The sequence below is a fragment of the Schistocerca americana genome, chromosome 9 (genome assembly GCF_021461395.2).
Source record: "Schistocerca americana isolate TAMUIC-IGC-003095 chromosome 9, iqSchAmer2.1, whole genome shotgun sequence".
Classification (NCBI taxonomy): domain Eukaryota; kingdom Metazoa; phylum Arthropoda; class Insecta; order Orthoptera; family Acrididae; genus Schistocerca; species Schistocerca americana.
The window spans coordinates 61,074,758-61,095,452 of NC_060127.1; the positions used below are offsets into that span (position 1 = coordinate 61,074,758).

General features: G+C 42.4%; 1 protein-coding gene across 1 annotated transcript in view; it reads left to right on the plus strand.

The window, feature by feature from the left end:
• The window catches only part of LOC124550633 (brachyurin-like), a 125,525-nt gene extending 106,041 nt beyond the window's left edge, over positions 1-19,484 (plus strand). The window contains exons 6-7 of the mRNA XM_047125356.1: positions 11,399-11,512; positions 19,368-19,484. Coding sequence (XP_046981312.1) covers positions 11,399-11,512; positions 19,368-19,484 — 231 coding nt within the window. The remainder of the gene's footprint in view (positions 1-11,398; positions 11,513-19,367) is intronic.
• Positions 19,485-20,695: the final 1,211 nt, after the last annotated feature.

A 20,695-nucleotide genomic window follows, 5' to 3' on the forward strand; every position in this document is an offset into this window, starting at 1 on the left:
TATTGATGCAATCCAAGAAGTTAAACAAGGATTGAAGGTTTATGTGATGATGTTCTGAAAGCTACTGAAGAAAATAGTGAGGCTGAAAAACGGATCATTCATTATTACCATCTTCATGAAGAAAAACGTGATGACATGTTTCCTATTCCATCAAAACAGTCAGAATCTCATTTGAAGAAAGCTTGTTTCATAAAGATGAAGAACTTGTGTCACCCAAAGACCAATACAACTTCAACAAATGCTCAAAAATGTAGAAGAAAACTGGAAACTTAAAACGATGCATAGAAGTTTTATCTCTAGCAATGGAGAGGAAAGCTGGAACTGCGTGCAGCCGAAAGTCTGGTTCAGATGCCACTGGAGTAAAAACAAATTACAAAAAATAATCCATATATATGAATCCTAATGAATTAAGTAATTTTGATAAATAAAAAGTTGCTAACCAGTTAAAAATTATTTACTTTTGTGCTATTTTTATGATTGATGAATTACTTGCACATGGAGACAGTCTGAACACTGGTGCAGCTGCCACTGCTCCAGCAGTCGCCAGTTCTAAGACTCTTTCAGCTGCCACTGATCATCTTAGTGGATATGAATCTGGAATAGTAGATTTAGATGCAGCTGATCATTCTGTTTCGCATTGAATCTGTTATTATGACAATACAGATTAAAATTTATGTTTGAATCATTTGGAGGAAATATTCCTAAAGAAGTGGTTAAAAATCTTGGCTCAAGTGAGTTGTACTATAATAGGCAATGAGTATAAAATTTTAATCAAATAATTTATGGTCATTTGTGCTTATTTGTGTTGAAACAATTACCTGTTAATTATAAATTTAACAATATTTTGTGTTTTATAAATAGACATTTTTGGGAATACACTGCAGGTGCAGACACAGATGCAGTCTGAAGACTGCCTCAGGTGTAACTAGTCTATAGGCTGCAGTGAAACGATTAAGATTTTTATTTCATTTCGAATATATTGATATTCTAAAGCTGCTTGATTATTGTGATGTATTTCTATGAAAGAAACATTTTATTTGATAAATTGGAGATAATGACTTTTACTTCTACTTAAAGTTGTCTCATTCGAATATTTGGACTTGGGAACATCACAAAAAATACACAAAATATCATTTGTGATCAATTTACCTTTCTGTCAAATAATGGAAACCAAATATCTTTAAACCAATTTCGTAAATTTAGTTGATAATCGTTTTTATGAATAAATACAAGAACATTCATCATAACTGATGCTGAATTGCCAACAGCATTACTTGTGATAGCTGTCATTATATCAATATAACTTTTATTAAGGAAAAAGGTTTTTCAGAATTATTCTCTGTAAGAAATTTAATATAAACTTTTTATTTTGTTTAGTTTTTCATGTTTGGTGCTCAGAGAATTTGCATCTTCTGGTTTTCCAGGACCTACTCTCATGGACACTGAAATTCCTTAATTAATATAGCATAAAATCTTCATAATTACTGGCATCTTTAAATAGTCAGTTTTTATTTGTCTGGCAAAAAATAATTCTATAAATGGTGAGCCTACAAGCATTAAAAGTCAACAAAATAAAGCCAGAGCCATACAGCTACAAATAAAAGGATGTTCTAAACAGAGAAAGCAAGAACTTATTTATCTTATTAGGAATAATATTAGCAATAACAATGATATGAATGAAGTAAAAGCTAAACAACAACAGTTTATTCAAATGATTCCTCTTAGGTGTGAAAATTTAAATTTTGGACAGTTATATAATCTGTATATAACACATTAAACATATGTTGATGTAGTTGTCAATTATATTAAAAAGAAAAATCCATTCAAAGAATTTGAATGTAATTACATATCATATGATACAAAACTGTCTGCTGATTATATTAGAGGATTTCAGAATAAAGTAAATTGGCAGTATATAGCAAAACATCATAAAATGTCTGAAAACTTCACAAGAACTTCATTATATTTTATGTATATAACAAAGACAAAAAATTGCCTGAAAATTTTGTTATAGAATTTCAAGGTAAAGTACAGTGTGATAATATACCACTGTATCAAAAATACAAAGAAACAACAACAGACAGGTAAATTATTCTCCAAAACACAGCATCGGTTCTTAGGCTAGCACTTTCGTTTGCGACATAAATTGCAGGACAATTCTTAGCCACACTTACTTTAATATTCATGAACTGAGTCTTCCATCTAATTACTGTGATTGTGTGGCATGAATGCTGTTATAGGTAATGACCAAGAAAAACTCGAAAAACTCGATAGGCATCCAACACTACCTCCACGTAACAGAAATACCTAGTTTTGCACCACAAAATCAACTATGCCACTGTAAATGACTACCATTGTAAATATTTCTCACTATAATGATTTAACAGTGCATAGCCCGACACCTTTCTTTTATAACATGACTTCAAACTACATCTTTGTTGGTTCATAGCCAGGCCAGCTGAAAAATCAATCATTTTTATGCTTGTTTCGATATAAACAAGATCTCCTCCAGGTCCGCAGGCTCCTGTGGAATAGCAGTCTTATGCTACAGTACTACAGATCTGGAAGCAACATAGAGAACTTATAACAACGACAGTCATAGAAAAAGCGCCAGAGAGAGGAGGGAGACGTTATCACAGTATGTATAACATCACCGACAAAACTGTAAGAGTCACAGATATAAATATTCTGTTGCACAGCAATTTATATATTTCTCCATAGTAACATTTCGTAGAATTAACAGTCTTATATTCCATGTTCATCAATTTTCTGTTTCACTGACTATTGCACTGTACAGAAGTTCTTTTATTAAAGTCACTGAGTTAATTAATTCCTAGCAGATGCAAAAATGTTCGTGAGAAATACATATTGGGACGCTATACGTCCGGCATTTTGGGTTACAGTTTTGAAAATTTGGGCCCGATCTGGACTCGAAACCAGACTACTCGAGCAGTCGCCTTAACGACTTCTGCTGTGTGAGCTAGACTCACGGATCGACCCAAAACCCTATACATCAGCAGGCATCTACATCCTGCTCTGATTCCCACGAAGGGAGAACGTATTATTGTCGCGGTCCGTCTAGACATTAGCACTATTTTACGGTTTTCTAACGGTGTGCTATGCCAAGTGCTTCAGTTACACATGCATGTCTGAAACACATTCCATAATACACCATAAAACACAGACAATGCGAAACAGTAGTTAAACCACAACTTCCATTGGTTGCAATCTTACAAACTAACATTATTATCTAGATTCGGTCCACTTGACATTCTTTATTGACTGCAAGAATATGTTTTCACTGAATCACCACTTACAAATTAGTAGAATCAAATTTTTCCATCGTAACAACTCTTCAGAAAACGTAATAACAATCTTCCTCGATTCTTACTCTTAGTCTGCATTTCCTTTTATTACAAATTAGTTTGTAACCAATTCTTTTTCGATTAATTCCCACTTCTAATGGTTTCTCACACTGCTGGCATTTTATGCACTGACAGTTTATGTGGGACGGTAAATTTTCGCTTAAGCTAGATGAAGGTTACACAGAATTCAGTCGGAATCACTGCAGCACTACAGGTCGTGACACCTATAGCTGCTTATCACAGTACTGCCATATATGCTGGAACGTCTATTCCGCGGTAATCCATCCCTTTGGCGAAGCTGCAAACTTGTCTAATGAGTGAACGAAGTCCAGTTTCAGGTTATGGTTTACAAAGGCAAGGTTCGGTGTTGGTAACGCATCTAGCGACCTCTCTGAACAATAGAACCACAGCTCTGTGAAATTTAATACAGTAGTTCCAACGACGGTAACCAGGAGACGAAACACCGTGCCTGCTACGTCACAGGTTGTCCCACTGAATAGCACTCCGCTATCCTGTAATTTTAACCTCATCATTCCCTTAGGTCCTCTTTATTCAGTGTCCTCAGAAACAGCAATCCATTGTGGTATTTGTATAAGAGAAATGCTGGCAAAATTGATACCAGCATTTGCCAGCATTTGCCACAATCAAGAGGAAAAAACTTGTACCATTCAAGCCCTCCAGACAGAATTTCCTGGAAAATTATTTCTGCAGTGAGAGACATTGATGACAAGGAGACCAAGTGGCTCACAGAACCTGGAAGTTCTTCGAAGTACTTCTCGTTTGGTGGCACAACGTTTGAGAATATGGTTGGGGATGTTGTTATGAACAACGTGCAACGCTGGAGTTTTATGGCAGCTTCTGGTCTAATCCGGAGCTGCACTGAGAGATCTCTGGACTACCTGTCAGTGCTGGCTGCTGTACTGACTTCAGAACAGAATGCGGGACTTTATCATATGTAGCTGAGGATCGCTTACCTTCTTGTAAGGCAGCAAGTGTAAGACCAACATTAGAACAACATCACACACAAGATATTACCACATCATTATCAGAGAACTGAGTGTGAACGATATGAGTGCCATTCGATCGTCCTGACTGACTGCTCTAAACTAGTGGGGGCCGAGTATGGTGTTGAGGAAAGACTCCGCTCTACGACGTCATTTGTAATGATCGAACGAGATGCATTCGTTTCAAGTTCTCGGTGGTCTTCATTTCCGCTACATCTGCTTAACAAATTTATTGCACTGCCTTTGCTGCTTAGTCAAACTACTGCTAGGCAATATTGCGTTCCGCCTAATGTCTCTTACACGGCGCTGCCAGGGTAACGACGGCAGTCCAGTCCCTGCTCTTCTAACCATTTTCTGCTGAGCTGATTCACGGGCTCTCTGCGGAGTGACGAGGCTGCTTTCCAGCTGGCAGGTGTTGATAATTTCGTGTAACTGAGTAACGCTGCCAGTTCTGACATAGAAATCTTATTCTCCCACTTATCTACTAATTTGTCGCGTAGCAGACCATACATATAAACAGAAAATGTGGAAGGAAGTGGTATACTCAAGTATGATGAGAAGCGTTTGAAAGTCTCTGAGGCATTAGAGTCTCTGATAACGAATATAGCTGTATGCAGATCAGCTGAAGACGACTGGAAGTCTGTAGGCACGGAAGTCATAGAAACTGGACTAGTATACATTTTGTGGTGTCACTACCTAGTTTTGGTGTGTACCTCTGTATCCAGCTACCACTGGGCAATATATGTAATGTGCCATCATATGGGACCGGACTGCACAATGGTAATAGTGGGAGTGGGCAGGGCAGTGTCAACCCATTAAAGAGATCGTCTCCATAGCTGAGTGGTCAATGCAGCAGATTGCCATGCAGAAGGCCTGGGTTTGATTCCAGGTGGGGTCAGAGATTTTCCTCACTTGGCGACTGTGTGTTGTGTTTTCCGCCATCTTTTCATACCCATCGACATGCAAGTCGCCAAAGGGGGCTCAACTAAAAAGACTTGCACCATCCTGCCTGCAGGTGGGGCTCCCGGCCTAGCCACACACATTATTTGTTATTACCACATCAGGGCAGGACATTTGGCACCACCACGATGCCACGGGCAAGCTAGATGACGAGGCGACTGGGTATGACCAGCTGCTGCCACAGACTCTGGACTGGGTCAAGCCAGCTGCCTCCAGAGTGGCGTCTCCTTATGGGACTTGGTGCCACAGCGCCACGAGCCTGCCACCTACACCTACTAGAGGGCAGCAGGTCATGTCCCATGCACTGCAATTATCCTTCACCACCACGCCACTGCTGCATGCCATAGCGGCACAACTTGGAGCACTGCTGACATCAATACTGAGACCCACTGTTACCCCATTGGCCCTCAATGTCAGTATCAGAGGGCGCTGACGCTGAATGATGATGATGATGATGATATTTGGGTTGAAGGGGTGCTCGACATCATGGTCATCAGCGCCCTGATGGAAAGTCAACATGAAATCTCACGGGTGGGGACGAAGGCTCTCCCCACATGTGGAGCAGTTAATAATGTACTAAAGTCTGCCTCCTGTCCTCTCCAGTTTAGGGAGGAGTCCTGACAGTTCAGAAAATTTCACCACTCTGTTAACAATGGCATCGGTATTTATGAGGACGGTGGGCAGATCTCCAACGAGACTGAGGACTGCCCTAGTACCAGTATACAGGACATACGTAGCCACAATATATTGAGCTGAAAGCGGCACACCACAAACTTCACAGAATGTGTAGCCACGTGTGAAAGGGCTATGGCGGATGCACAGTCTGGTAAGCAAAACCGCCTTCCAGTGGCGAAGCTGACACGAAGTCCGCCAAGCCTTTGTGGTCGATTTGAGCGACCGCAGTTTGTTGTCTGACACGTGCAACCATTCAGTCTCCCACTGACGCATGATGCATCTGTCAGAAAATGAGACAATGGCGTGCAACGGGATGGGACGTTGATGGACAGCACCATCCCAACATGCTTCCTTGGAAGCTTTGTCAGCCGTGTCGTTACCCTGTATCCCAACGTGGCCAGGTACCCAGCAAAAGATCACCACCTTGCCATGGCATTGGAGCCATTGTATGGAGTCATGGATGAGCCGAATCAGCGGATCTACCAGATACATTTGGTCAGGTGCTTGCAGTGCACTAAGAGAGTCGGAAGAGACAAGCAAACTCCTACGCTCATGTCTGTGAACCCTCTCCAGGGCCATCAGAATTCCATATAAGTCTGCATCATAATTTGTAAATTGTTCTGGAAGACGCACTTTAAAAACACTATCAGCGAAAACCACAAAACAACCGAAGGCATTCTCCTGCTGGGATCCGTCTGTATAAATAATGATGAAACTGTGGTACATACTTATAATAGACGAAAACAAAATTGTAAAAACCACGTCTGGAGTACACCTTTTCGTGTACTGTGTCGGATGGAAGCCGCTACTTCGGAGCCTTTGCTGGCCTAGGTCGCAGTAGTGAGGCATGTCTCTGAAGCTAATAAATTATTGTGTCTCAGTGACCAGTATGTCTACTGGGTACAATAAGCCCACTGAGTGCCTCTTAAGTGGTGTCAGGGGAGCTGACGTCACTGCATCGAGCAGCGGACGGTGTACCAGCTTGCACAGTGCACTGTCCGAACCACAGCCTGATCATTTGGATGTCGTAACGATTCCGGATTGTCTCAGTTATCTCTGGGCAGGTGTCTACTGATCTAAATGTTGAAATGTGTGTGAATTGCTACAGTACCAAATTGCTGAGGTCATCAGTCCCTAGACTTACAGACTATTTGGGCTAACTGATGCTAAGAACTGCACACACTCCCATATTCGAGGTTCCACCTCTGGTGGTGGGAGGGGGGGGGGGCGCAATGCCTGACATGGAGCCTCAAACCGCGCGGCCACTCCGCGTGGCTCTACTGATCTATTAGTCACTATGTGAGACACCGTAAGTAATGCCAGTGACGGAAGCACGTGTCACTACTACCTCAGGACAACTGGGACAAATTCTGCCCACAGTAGCACCATTTCACCGAACTGGAATCGACATCTTGGGGCGCATCCTAAAGTCGACAAATGATAATTGAAAGACAATGATTTGGGTCGACACCAAAGCAGTGCCACCTGACGAGGCTCCGGAAGTTGCAAGACTCCTTGTGGTGTACATAGTTTTGAAGCAGAATGCTCGATGAGCGATGATCTCTGGTCGTAGAAATGTTTTCTTGCTGCAATTAGAATGAGAGGTAATTTCATGTTGTGACATCATGCATAGGATGACGACTGTTATCCAAGCACGGGCGCATGGCCTCACAGAACGCTTTAATAAGACCGTGACAGAACTACTCTCGATGCATATTGATATCAAACAGAGAGATCAGGATACAAATTGCCCTTGTGACATTCGCACTTAGTGCAGAAAAGCAAGATACTGCAGGTTGCACACCATTCATTCTCTTCCACAGTTGTGAAACAGAAATGGCAATCGATGCACAGCACCTGTTTTTGCCTGAAAATACCCGGTATGACTGCATGAAACACATCACTAGGATGAAAGAACCAAGGTAGCTGGCTCACGTACAGATCTTCGACAAACAAGTACTATTGTGCCAAGCACTATTATGTGATGTACTGTCTGGGAGACTTGATACAGACATTTACAGCTGCGTGGGAAGTGGGACGGCAGGAAAAGACACTAATGCACTCATCTGGGCTGTATGGTATCCTTTGCCACTTCTCGGACGCCACATACAAAATCGAGGATTATGACCGCCTCATCAAGAAGACAAATATGCAGGGATGTCGTACATGTACTTCATATGACGACCTATTAGAGCCCTGAGGAGCAAATGAACACTGGAAGCTCCTCATTCTAGGAAACTGAAGACCCTCTCGACGACCATGAAGCTTCGTCGGAGGGACTGCCTTCAATTCTCATCGTAGTGAAGTGGATGTGAAAACACGACTGGAACCTGAGAATCCCCCAGCGTTGCCATGCCGAAGTTTATTGACAAGATTTAGATCCAGGGTACTGTAGTCGGCTCCAGTGAGTTCAGAAACAGCAGGTCGCTGTTCCTCCAGGAGAGGAGGATATGCCGTGAACTGTGCTGCATGCAATGTGTCTTAGTGGGTTGCGTCATTGGCAGGAATGCCGTTTCGACTACATTAAATTAGATTAGATTAAGTTTTCGTTCCATAGACCCACTAATGAGAAGATTCTCGTGGAACATGTCAGAAAGTATAACAAAAAAAGCTTAGAACAGCAGAATATAAAAGTCACATCCCTTATCATTTCTTAGGAGACTGTTAAAGTATATGAATATATTATGTGAACTGGTAGTATTTACAGAATTAATACCTTGTCAGAATGTAACTTAGTTATGAACTTTTAATAAATTCATCATACACAAAATACCTAATCTTGACTGTTGCGCCAAAGTGTTGTTGAAAGAGAAATCTAACATTTATTACTTAAGCTGGTCCAACAGACCCTGTTAAGATGACAATAATTTAGTTAAAAGCAAGGATAATAAAATGATTAATTTGGTCTCATAGAAACTGTTGTCTGTTTTGTGTAGCAGACAAGAAACTCAGATCCATTGAGGAATAAATTGCAGTTGCATGCAAGATTGTTTGGGCAAGACTCAATAACAGCCTTGGGCATAAACGTATAACTGGGGTCTTGCATCGATAACCAAATTCACTTTGTGATGCCACCGAGAACACGAGAGGGAGCCATTAGATCGCTGGTATGTAGGTTCCTCAGTCACACTGTAATCGTTGGATGAGACTTTAATCCAACAACCAGTTGGGATAGTTACAGTTTTGTTAGTGACAGATGTGACTAGACTTCCTGCAAAACATTACTAAATGCCTTCTCTGATAGCTACCGAAAACATATAGTTCGGAATTCCAGTCATGATGGAAATACTGTATATTGGATCTACTGAGGACAAGTACACTTGATCTCTCTGAGGATATCCACAGTGAAACTTGTAATAATAACCACGGGGTAGCTGTAGCAACAACGACTACCACTGTAAGAAGGACAACAAAAACAGGTAGACGGACTTATATGTTCGCTAAGCTAGATTAAAATGAAGAAATTGTGTCTTTCTGCTGACAGGAGCATGTAGTGCAACTATGGCACAAATTCAAAAAATTGTTGACCATGCCTTAGATAGAAATGCACCTCACGGAACAGTTCGTGGTGGATGGGGTTCTCCATGGTATATGGTCACTGAACAATGCTCTAAAGAAACAGAGAGAACTGCATAATAGGTTTAGTACATAGCATACGGATGGAGATAGATGCTGAACGAAACTCGTTTAGCCTTAAAGGAGGAAATGCCCGTGCCTTCATTGACCACCCTGTAGAAGATTATTATCAAAAAGTATTCCACATAACATGAAGAAATACTGATCATGTGTAAAGACTGTTAGTGGCACCAAAGTTAGTGTTCAGACACATATGGACAAGCCAGGAGCTGAAACTGAGTGTTTCAAACGTTCTTTTACAAAGGAAAAATTGACTATTAATGTCCCAGTTTCATTCTCGTACCACTGAAAAGATGACTGAAATAGATTAGTGCCACTGACGTTGAGGAACAGCTGAGGTTGTTAACATTTCAACAAAGCTTCATGGCCTTGAAGCACAGGTCGCACCCGTCAACGAGAAGGGTAGCAGAATCGATCCACAGATTTACTGACTGGCTCAAATACTCGTATATCTCGTACAAAATGACATCCTCTGTGACAGCCAGCACGGATTCTGTCAACATCGATCATGTGAAACTCAAATCACTGTTTTCTCGCACGCTTATCTGAAAGCCGTGCATCAAGGCAGTCAGACAGATCCAGTGTTTCTCAGTAATATACATAATATTATTATCTACAGTGCTTTCGTATGGACTATCGAGCGACTGAATTGAGGATTTGTTGGTAGGGAGAGCACAGAGAAATCGGTATGGAACTTGGATGGAGAGTTTGAACAACAATAGTCAACAACAACATGCAATGAAGGGCGGTTTGAATGATCACAGACTTACTTCAATGGCTGGAGAGTATAACAGACATGTGGGGAAGTATTAACCTGCAGACGCTCCGAGAAAGACGGAATATCTGTCGCGAGAAGCTTCTAAGAAAATGTCAATAACTGTCTTTCTGGGCAATGTGGGAGACAGTACTAATCTGAAACGAATCAAATGCCCTAAGAATTAATTTATAAACATAGGTGCCTGGTTATTTACTATTTGCTAGCACAAATATAAATTTGCCGGATAATACATAAGACTTGCTGTAAGTATACATTGTCAGAGCCATGAAATTGTGATTACTCCTATAATTTTCGTACAAGTGCAGTTTTGCTTTGCTGGACATAATTCGTTATTGTCCATTGCATAATTTTACAGGACATACGTAACAAAAACTTATGTTGTCGTGAGTACTCCAATGGCATCGTAATAGGTCCATCTCTGCTGCGAATTCACTGTTCATTCTGTATACATTCTTGCCAGTAACTTCAAATACGATTAGACAATAAATGTACTGCCTGTTAAGTTTAATAATGCCAAGGTCATTGAAGAGACTTTTGCAACATGTTGAACTATCAACTTCACATAATCTTTTCTTGCCAAACATAACCATGCGCTGGTATAACGACAGTCTGTTATGCGCATCGATGCCAAATAACGTCCCGCATGGTGACCTATCCAGTGTGGAGTGTGGTCCCACTGATCTCTGCTTGTAATGCCTCAGTTCTAACAATATGGCTTTTTGTAGGAAGGGAAGCAGTTTGTTAGGAACCCGATATAAGCCCATTACGTTATTCTGTTACGGTTTGTTCCTGGTATGGGCGTGTTTGTGCCCTTTATCAGCTTACTGATATCATTAGTAAACACACAGATTTTGAAGACGAGTCCATTGCCCATGGTGCATCCTTTATATAGGTCAAGGTGTAATATTATTCATCATCTATTAGTATTAGCAGCAGAACTCTACTAGATATTTGTAAGGTAATAACTGTCTACATTGCAGGGAGACTGGGGCGGAGCCCTTGTTCAGAAGTCCAATGATGGCTACAAGCAGATCGGCATTGCCAGCTTTTTCTATGACAAGTGCGAGGTACCTGTAGCCGCTGGCTATGCCCGGGTAACCTCCTTCCTCGAGTGGATCACAAGAACTGCTCCAATCGATACTGACTGAGAAGGTGGTACCGGTATTGCCTGTGATATGGTTCCGTTACTAGATCACGTTGTGTATGTATTTAAATTAAAATAAAAAAGTCAATACAGAACGCTTGATAATTGCTAAAAAGATGTTCTCAGACCACTGGCCACCTCAGTGCTAACGTAGAATATATGTCACATCCACTTTTTTTGCTTCTTGATCTCAGGGAGTAAACTGATCTAGCTGTATTCGATTGTAGCATATATGACGTGCGACAGTAAAGTAATGAGACTGATTTTCTTTGTAAGATGTGGCAACAATGCAGGCTTGCGTAGGCACAATATCTTTGACGTCGGTCTATAAGCTGCTTCTAGTCCCAGCGACACATCGATGCATCTGCTCAGTTGTGAGTTGTGCTGTAGTAAGTTAACACGTGTTTGCGTTTCTCGTCACGGAAATGGAACCCAATAATATTGAGCAACGATATGCCATTTATTTTTGCGTTAAATTGGGTGAAAACGCAACGACAACTTACGGTAAGCTTCAGATGGCTTTTGGAGAGGAGGTTATGTCAAGAGCTCAAGTTTTCCGTTGGGATAAAATGTTTAGTGAAGGCAGAACGAATGTTGAAAATAAACACCGCACTGGACGACCATCAACCTCACGGACGGATGTGAACTAGGCCAGGGCGCCTGAACTCGTACGATCTGATCGAAGATTATCTGTGAAAACCATTGCAGAAGAACTGAACATCAATCGAGAAACCGTTCGTCTAATAATAACTGAAGCTCTTGGTAAGAGAAAGATTTGTGCAAAAATGGTCCCCAAAAATCTCACACCACAACAGCGAGAAGCATCGAAAAATGTGGCAGCCGATCCGTTAGAGCAAACGGAAATCAATCCAGAATTGTTGAGCCATGTTATCACTGGTGATGAAAGTTTGTTTTTTCAGCACGATCCAGAGACAAAACGCCGAAGTTCGCAATGGTGCTCAAAGAAATCACCCAGATCAAAGAAAGCTCGCATGTCAAAGTCAAAAGTGAAATTCATGCTTGTGTGCTTCTTTGATTCCAAGGGAATTGTCCATAAAGAGTGGGTGCCTCCTGGACAAACAGTTAACCAATATTACTACAAATAAATTTTAGAAAGACCTCGTAAAAGAGTTCTTCGTGTCTGTGCCAACATTGCTGATAATTGGAGTCTGCATCACGATAATGCGCCATCCCATACTGCTCTTTCAGTCTGTCACTACAGCATTTTTAACCTCAAAACAAATTTCACCATATATCGCTCCGTTCGAATTTTTTCTATTTCCAATAGTCAAAACGGTGGTCAAGAGACACCATTTTCAAACAACACAGGATTCCAAAAAGCTGTGACGAGGGTCTTGGAGGATATTACAGAAGATGAGTTCCAGAAATCTTACCATCAATGGCAGAAGCTCTGGAAGAAGTGTGTGCAATCAGAAGGGAACTACTTTTAGGAGACACTCTAAACTTGACTAAAACGGTGAGCAACATTTTTTTCACATCAGTCTCATTACTTTATCGTCGAATCTCGTACTTCATACCATGTGCTTGTGTGGATCAGTTGTATTCCTTTCTAGGTGTTTCCAGCAAGTGGCAACATGTGATTGAAGAAAATTGTTTATTTGTGTCAGCATGGTTTCAAGAAATAAAATTAATGTGCGAGTATGTTTCTTTTGAGATATTTATGGTCAGAGTGTATTTAGAGGGTGTTGCAATATGCTAAGGTACTCGGTCTACATTCGGCAACGACCTATACTAAAAATTCCAGTGGAACCGCTTTCACAATTTTTAAGCACTGAACATTGAGTTTTCTGAATATTTCAAAGATTTTAGTTATTTCAAACAAAAAGTCGAAACAGTTTGAACATGCCTTAAAATCTAGGTGAATTAAATTTTTTAAATTCCTGTATTCGGTGTCATTGTGCCATATAACACTGCATTGGTCACCAGTATAAATTCTTCATTTCCAAAATCTAAGTCAGGATTCTGAGGACTATACAGGGTATTTTGCGTGCACATCGCCACACTTCAGCCTTTCAGGAAAGGAGAGACATTGAAGGCTGAGCAACAGGGACGCTTTTGGTATGTAACGTGGCACTGAGAGTTGAAGTCTTGTTTCACAGCTTCTCAGGACCTCACAGTAACTGACTCGTCTTGCAATACTACCAGAGACTGGAAAAAGAAGAAGAAGAAGAAGAATGGAACACCACTCCCTGATAATACATGAGCAATAATTGTAGGTCCCTCTGACTGTGTCAAGATGAATGTTATCATGTCATTGCTAACAGTTAGAATCTGCTTTTCAGAAACGCTATTGCAACCCAGAAACCTGCTATTACAGTAGATATTGCACGGCATCGATGGTGAAACATATACAACATTCAGCGAAAGAGGCAATATCCCACTGACAGAAAGAGAGAAGGCAAACACAGTGCTTATATTTGATGATGTTGCACTGGAAAATCAGGTAAAAATACTGAAATATTTCCATATCCGCCGTCGTAGGAGAGTTAACATTGTTTACATGAGTCTGACATATTCTAGAGTTCCAAAACAGTTGGTAAGGGATAATGCACACCTTATTATCCCTTTCAAACAAGACAATATGAATTCGAAACACATTTATCAAGTACTTGCAGGAAATTCTGTGACATCCAATGAACTTATAAAGATATGTGGAGTCTTTTGGTATCACACACAGTACAGGTGTTTGGTAACTTACAAAACAGGAAAATTGAATGACAGACAATAAAAATGAAACTTTCAGCAGTTTCTCTACATATAGCAATGAAGGAGTTAAGTATACAGTACATTATGATTATATTCACACGTTCAGTCCAAGAGGAGGAGTATGAATACACAGAACGTTTGCCCATGTCTAGATGCACATATTTAATCTATCTGTCACCTCATAGAGAGGAAACTGAAAAAAAAGCATCAGCAGAAGATTGACTAAAATAATCGACATTAAGTCTGTGATAGTTAATCAACACATTGATATAAAATTCCAGAAGAACAAGTTGAACATGTTGAAGATAATTAATATGAAAACTGGAAAGGTAATATTAATTGAATAAACATTACAAGATATGAAAAAAACTAACTTGAAGATATTAAGGGGACATGGAAATGACATAACCCTACTGAAGTTAATCGTTATATTAAATGTAAAGTTTGATAACAATGAACGAATTTTAGAAATATAGTAAAAATGAATCTACAGAGACCATAAAAGTTGCATATTGTATCGAAATCAGTTTAGTATGCAACAGCATGTTGACGAAACGTGAAGTCATTGATCCACAGAAAGCTATTAGACAGAAATTACGATTTCTAGGATTAGGACACTCAGAATGACTTCAGTCTCTCAGAGAAAAGTTTAATCCAACAGTAGCTATCGAGTAGCTCTCACACACACCTGCTAAGTCCGATGTGGGTAAAGAAGACGGAGAAGTATAATATGCTATTGCTGACTGCTTTAGCTGTCATGGAGACAGTGAAATAGAATCTACATATCAGGTCAGTAGGGAAGAACCAAATATGTAGGGTGCACAGCCTGTACGCTTAGCCAAGAACGTCCTATCTGTTGAGAGTAAGGAATTTGAAAGAACGCTTCGTCTATTGGATTTAATATTCTCAAAACTTTCAAAGCCTGTAACCATGTACCTAAGGTCCAAAAACGTGTGGTGAAATATTACGTATGACAAACAAATAGACGAACAATTAGCCCTAACAGTATCTGAAGCATGGAAACATAATTAAAAGTGAGGAACCATTAAAATCGGCAGCGGTGGCCGAGCAGTTCTAGACACCCAGTCCAGAACTACGTGACTGCTAAGGTCGCAGGTTCGAATCCTGCCTCGGGCGTGGATGTGTGTGATGTCCTTAGGTTAGTTAAGTTTAAGTAGTTCTAAGTTCTATGGGGCTGATGACCACAACTGTTAAGTCCCATAGTGCTCAGAGCTATTTGAACCATTTGAGAACCATTAAAGGTATTGACATTCAGCATAAAAGGATCTACATCAGTCTCTGGAGTCCATATATTGTAACGCTCCCATTGAAATAATAGGGGATCTATGACTGCTCATATTATCAGCCACCGCTGCAAATACAGCTCATATGGATGAAACCACGTCGTTTCTTAGTTTAGGGAAAGACAAATCATTGAACAATTATGGAAAGTAGTAGTTCGAGAACTACACAAACCAGCACACAAAATGTTCTCTCATAGGCATGTTATCGTACATGGGAAAGCAAAGTAGACTAGCGTCCCCGTGGTGCATCCCGGGCAACGTGACTTGTCGCGGATATATATCGGCTGCTGGACCTAAATGGGATTTCCCAGCTTTCTACCGTAATGAATACCAAAGAAAATGCTAAAACAAACGGCTGTTATCAGAATCAGCCAATGAGGGATATTGTCTTGAAAATATTACAACCGAACATAGAAGGTGCAAGCAGATGAAAAGCAGATTACCTACTAAAGATCCTGAATGATCACTCTGTTGATGTAGTTTTACTTCAGGAAACACATTGTTCTGGTGAGACACAACTAAGATCCAAACTACCTGGTTTCACCCATAGCTGCTGCCCTGTACCACACAGCATATGACACTGCCAATTATGTCAGGAATCACATCGAGGCAGTGAATAACATGGTATCCACTACAGAAGGAAACACGTATGTCACACACATTGAAATTTCTAATATGGAAATTATAAACCTTTATAAGCCTCCAGCCCAAGCTTGAAATGACAACACAATCCGAGATCCAGAATGAGGTTTTCACTCCGCAGCGGAGTGTGCGCTGATATGAAACTTCCTGGCAGATTAAAACTGTGTGCCCGACCGAGACTCGAACTCGGGACCTTTGCCTTTCGCGGGCAAGTGCTCTACCAACTGAGCTACCGAAGCACGACTCACGCCCGGTACTCACAGCTTTACTTCTGCCAGTTCCTCGTCTCCTACCTTCCAAACTTTACAGAAGCTCTCCTGCGAACCTTGCAGAACCAGCACCCCTGAAAGGAAGGATATTGCGGAGACATGGCTTAGCCACAGCCTGGGGGATGTTTCCAGAATGAGATTTTCACTCTGCAGCGGAGTGTGCGCTGATATGAAACTTCCTGGCAGATTAAAACTGTGTGCCCGACCGAGACTCGAACTCGGGACCTTTGCCTTTCGCGGGCATGTCCTCTACCAACTGAGCTACCGAAGCACGACTCACGCCCGGTACTCACAGCTTTACTTCTGCCAGTTCCTCGTCTCCTACCTTCCAAACTTTACAGAAGCTCTCCTGCGAACCTTGCAGAACTAGCACTCCTGAAATAAAGGATATTGCGGAGACATGGCTTAGCCACAGCCTGGGGGATGTTTCCAGAATGCGATTTTCACTCTGCAGCGGAGTGTGCGCTGATATGAAACTCCCTGGCAGATTAAAACTGTGTGCCCGACCGAGACTCGAACTAGGGACCTTTGCCTTTCGCGGGCATGTGCTCTACCAACTGAGCTACCGAAGCACGACTCACGCCCGGTACTCACAGCTTTACTTCTGCCAGTTCCTCGTCTCCTACCTTCCAAACTTTACAGAAGCTCTTCTGCGAACCTGCGAACCTTGCAGAACCAGCACCCCTGAAAGGAAGGATATTGCGGAGACATGGCTTAGCCACAGCCTGGGGGATGTTTCCAGAATGAGATTTTCACTCTGCAGCGGAGTGTGCGCTGATATGAAACTTCCTGGCAGATTAAAACTGTGTGCCCGACCGAGACTCGAACTCGGGACCTTTGCCTTTCGCGGGCATGTCCTCTACCAACTGAGCTACCGAAGCACGACTCACGCCCAGTACTCACAGCTTTACTTCTGCCAGTTCCTCGTCACCTACCTTCCAAACTTTACAGAAGCTCTCCTGCGAACCTTGCAGAACTAGCACTCCTGAAAGAAAGGATATTGCGGAGACATGGCTTAGCCACAGCCTGGGGGATGTTTCCAGAATGAGATTTTCACTCTGCAGCGGAATGTGCGCTGATATGAAACTTCCTGGCAGATTAAAACTGTGTGCCCGCCCGAGACTCGAACTCGGGACCTTTGCCTTTCGCGGGCAAGTGCTCTACCAACTGAGCTACCGAAGCACGACTCACGCCCGGTACTCACAGCTTTACTTCTGCCAGTTCCTCGTCTCCTACCTTCCAAACTTTACAGAAGCTCTCCTGCGAACCTTGCAGAACTAGCACTCCTGAAAGGAAGGATATTGCGGAGACATGGCTTAGCCACAGTCTGGGGGATGTTTCCAGAATGAAATTTTCACTCTGCAGCGGAGTGTGCGGTGATATGAAACTTCCTGGCAGATTAAAACTGTGTGCCCGCCCGAGACTCGAACTCGGGACCTTTGCCTTTCGCGGGCAAGTGCTCTACCAACTGAGCTACCGAAGCACGACTCACGCCCGGTACTCACAGCTTTACTTCTGCCGGTTCCTCGTCTCCTACCTTCCAAACTTTACAGAAGCTCTCCTGCGAACCTTGCAGAACTAGCACTCCTGAAAGAAAGGATATTGCGAAGACATGGCTTAGCCACAGCCTGGGGGATGTTTCCAGAATGAGATTTTCACTCTGCAGCGGAGTGTGCACTGATATGAAACTTCCTGGCAGATTAAAACTGTGTGCCCGACCGAGACTCGAACTCGGGACCTTTGCCTTTCGCGGGCAAGTGCTCTACCAACTGAGCTACCGAAGCACGACTCACGCCCGGTACTCACAGCTTTACTTCTGCCGGTTCCTCGTCTCCTACCTTCCAAAATTTACAGAAGCTCTCCTGCGAACCTTGCAGAACTAGCACTCCTGAAAGAAAGGATATTGCGAAGACATGGCTTAACCACAGCCTGGGGGATGTTTCCAGAATGAGATTTTCACTCTGCAGCGGAGTGTGCACTGATATGAAACTTCCTGGCAGATTAAAACTGTGTGCCCGACCGAGACTCGAACTCGGGACCTTTGCCTTTCGCGGGCAAGTGTTCTACCAACTTTTTTTTTTTTTTTTTTTTTTTTTTAGAGAGTATATATAGATATATATATATATATATATATATATATATATATATATATATATACACAAAGCAAAAGTTCTTCAAGGTACCAGTTAAACATATACAAATGAGTGTTAGGTAAACAAATTATTGGAATAACATGAAATACAACAAATTAGAACATATCCTGTTTTCCTTTTTTTTGTTTTTTTTTGTTTTTGTTAAAAATTTGTATTGAACAAACTAAAAGTACATATATATTCACTATGCAAGAGTTCTTCAAGGTACCATTGAAAAATATACAAATGACTGTTAGTTAAACAAAAAAATATTAAAAAAGAAAAACATTAAATACAACAAAATATAACATATTCTGTCTTCTTCCTTTTTTTTTAAAAAGAAATGTGTTTGTATTTTTTGGTCGATGCATGAGAACGTGGATAAGGGTGTTGCATCATGTGACAGGTAGGCATGGTGCACCCCAACTTTGGGGGGGGTCAAGGAAGACGCTGCGGAGATAACCGGCAAAAGTTTGTCGGTAAGATGGTTTTCGGGTGAGGGTGCTATGCGCGGTCACAACTTTGTACCAGAAGTCAAGGACTGTATGCGGACCACTCCGAAAGAGATATTCTAAAGCCTGTCCTCGAAACCAGATTAGGGTATGGTGCTTAGCAAGAGGGTAGTGAAATGTCTGGGGCAACAACAGGAAATCCGGGGTTACCGTCGTTGGCGGGGCACGGAGGTAAAAGCCCACGATTCGCTGGATGAGGAGCCATACGTTTTGTTTCAGGAGGCACGTAAGACGGTGCTCGTCGGTGTCTTCGAGCTGACAGTCAGGGCAGAGTGGGGAGGTGGCCAGTCCTATGCGATAAAGTCGACTATTAGTCGGGAATTTTCCATAGACTAAAACATACCAGAGTGCAGACACAGACGACGGTAAAAAGGGTGCATGCACACACCCCCAAACCGTGCGCCAGTTAATGTCAGGATGCTGTAGCACCATGGGGTCGCAAGGGTTGGACAGCATAAACAAACGATAATAATCTTTTGTACGGGGAGGACGGGTGACTGGAAGATCGGCCCGAACGTAGCTGAGTTCTATGAAACAATTGGCGACGTAGTACAATAATGGAGAAATAGGTGCCACATTGATCGGTGGATCGAGAGAAGCTGGTCGGAGGATATCTAAGAGACTGCGTGTTAAAGACGGGACCGGCCGCTGCCAGTGCCGCAACAGAGTGTGGACAAAGAGTGCAGAAGAGCGTGCCCGCACGTTAATGAGTCCGAGGCCACCTTTTGCAGGAGGCAGTGTTAGAGTGTTGTAGCGGACTTTGAAAAGTGCCCCTGCTGACACGAAATATCCAAAGGCTGATTGGATGCGGCGGCCAAGGAGTAACGGCATTGGGAGGACCTGGGCGACGTGTACCAGTTTAGGGGCGACATAGATGTTGACATAGGACACACGTTGGAGTTGGTTTAAGTTACGGTGCACTTGACCGCGGACATGGTGACGAATCGACTGCAAAAGCCGCCGGTAAGCCAGGGCCACTGTGCGGTGTGTGGAGCTCGTAAATTCGATACCCAAGTAACGAAGGGTGGTACTGACTGGGAGTGGAGTCGGCGCCATAGCAGGGAGGCCGCGCCCAATGTGCATCATAGTCGATTTACGGACATTAAGAATGCTACCAGAAAGACGTCCATACTGGTGGATCCATTGGATGGCGTCATTGAGTTCCGTGGAGGAGCAGGTGAGAAAGAGGAGATCGTCCGCATAAGCCCTACAGTGAAAGGTGTGGTCACGCAAAGTGAGGCCCTGCAGTCTGGAGGTAAGTCCAGTGATGAGGGGCTCAAGTGCAATGGCATATAGTAAAGTAGACATAGGACATCCTTGACGCACAGAGCGGCGTATAGGAATCGGTCCTACAAGCCTCCCATTGACTTGTACCATCGAGACCGCGGGAAGGAGTAACCGGCGAATGGCATCGACAAAAAGCAATGGGAACCCCATACGTGTCGCCACCATGAGGAGGAATGGGTGTCGAACGCGATCAAAGGCACTCGTGAAATCGACGGATACCAGTGCTGCACGAAGGCGACAAACCGACGCCAGTGCAATGA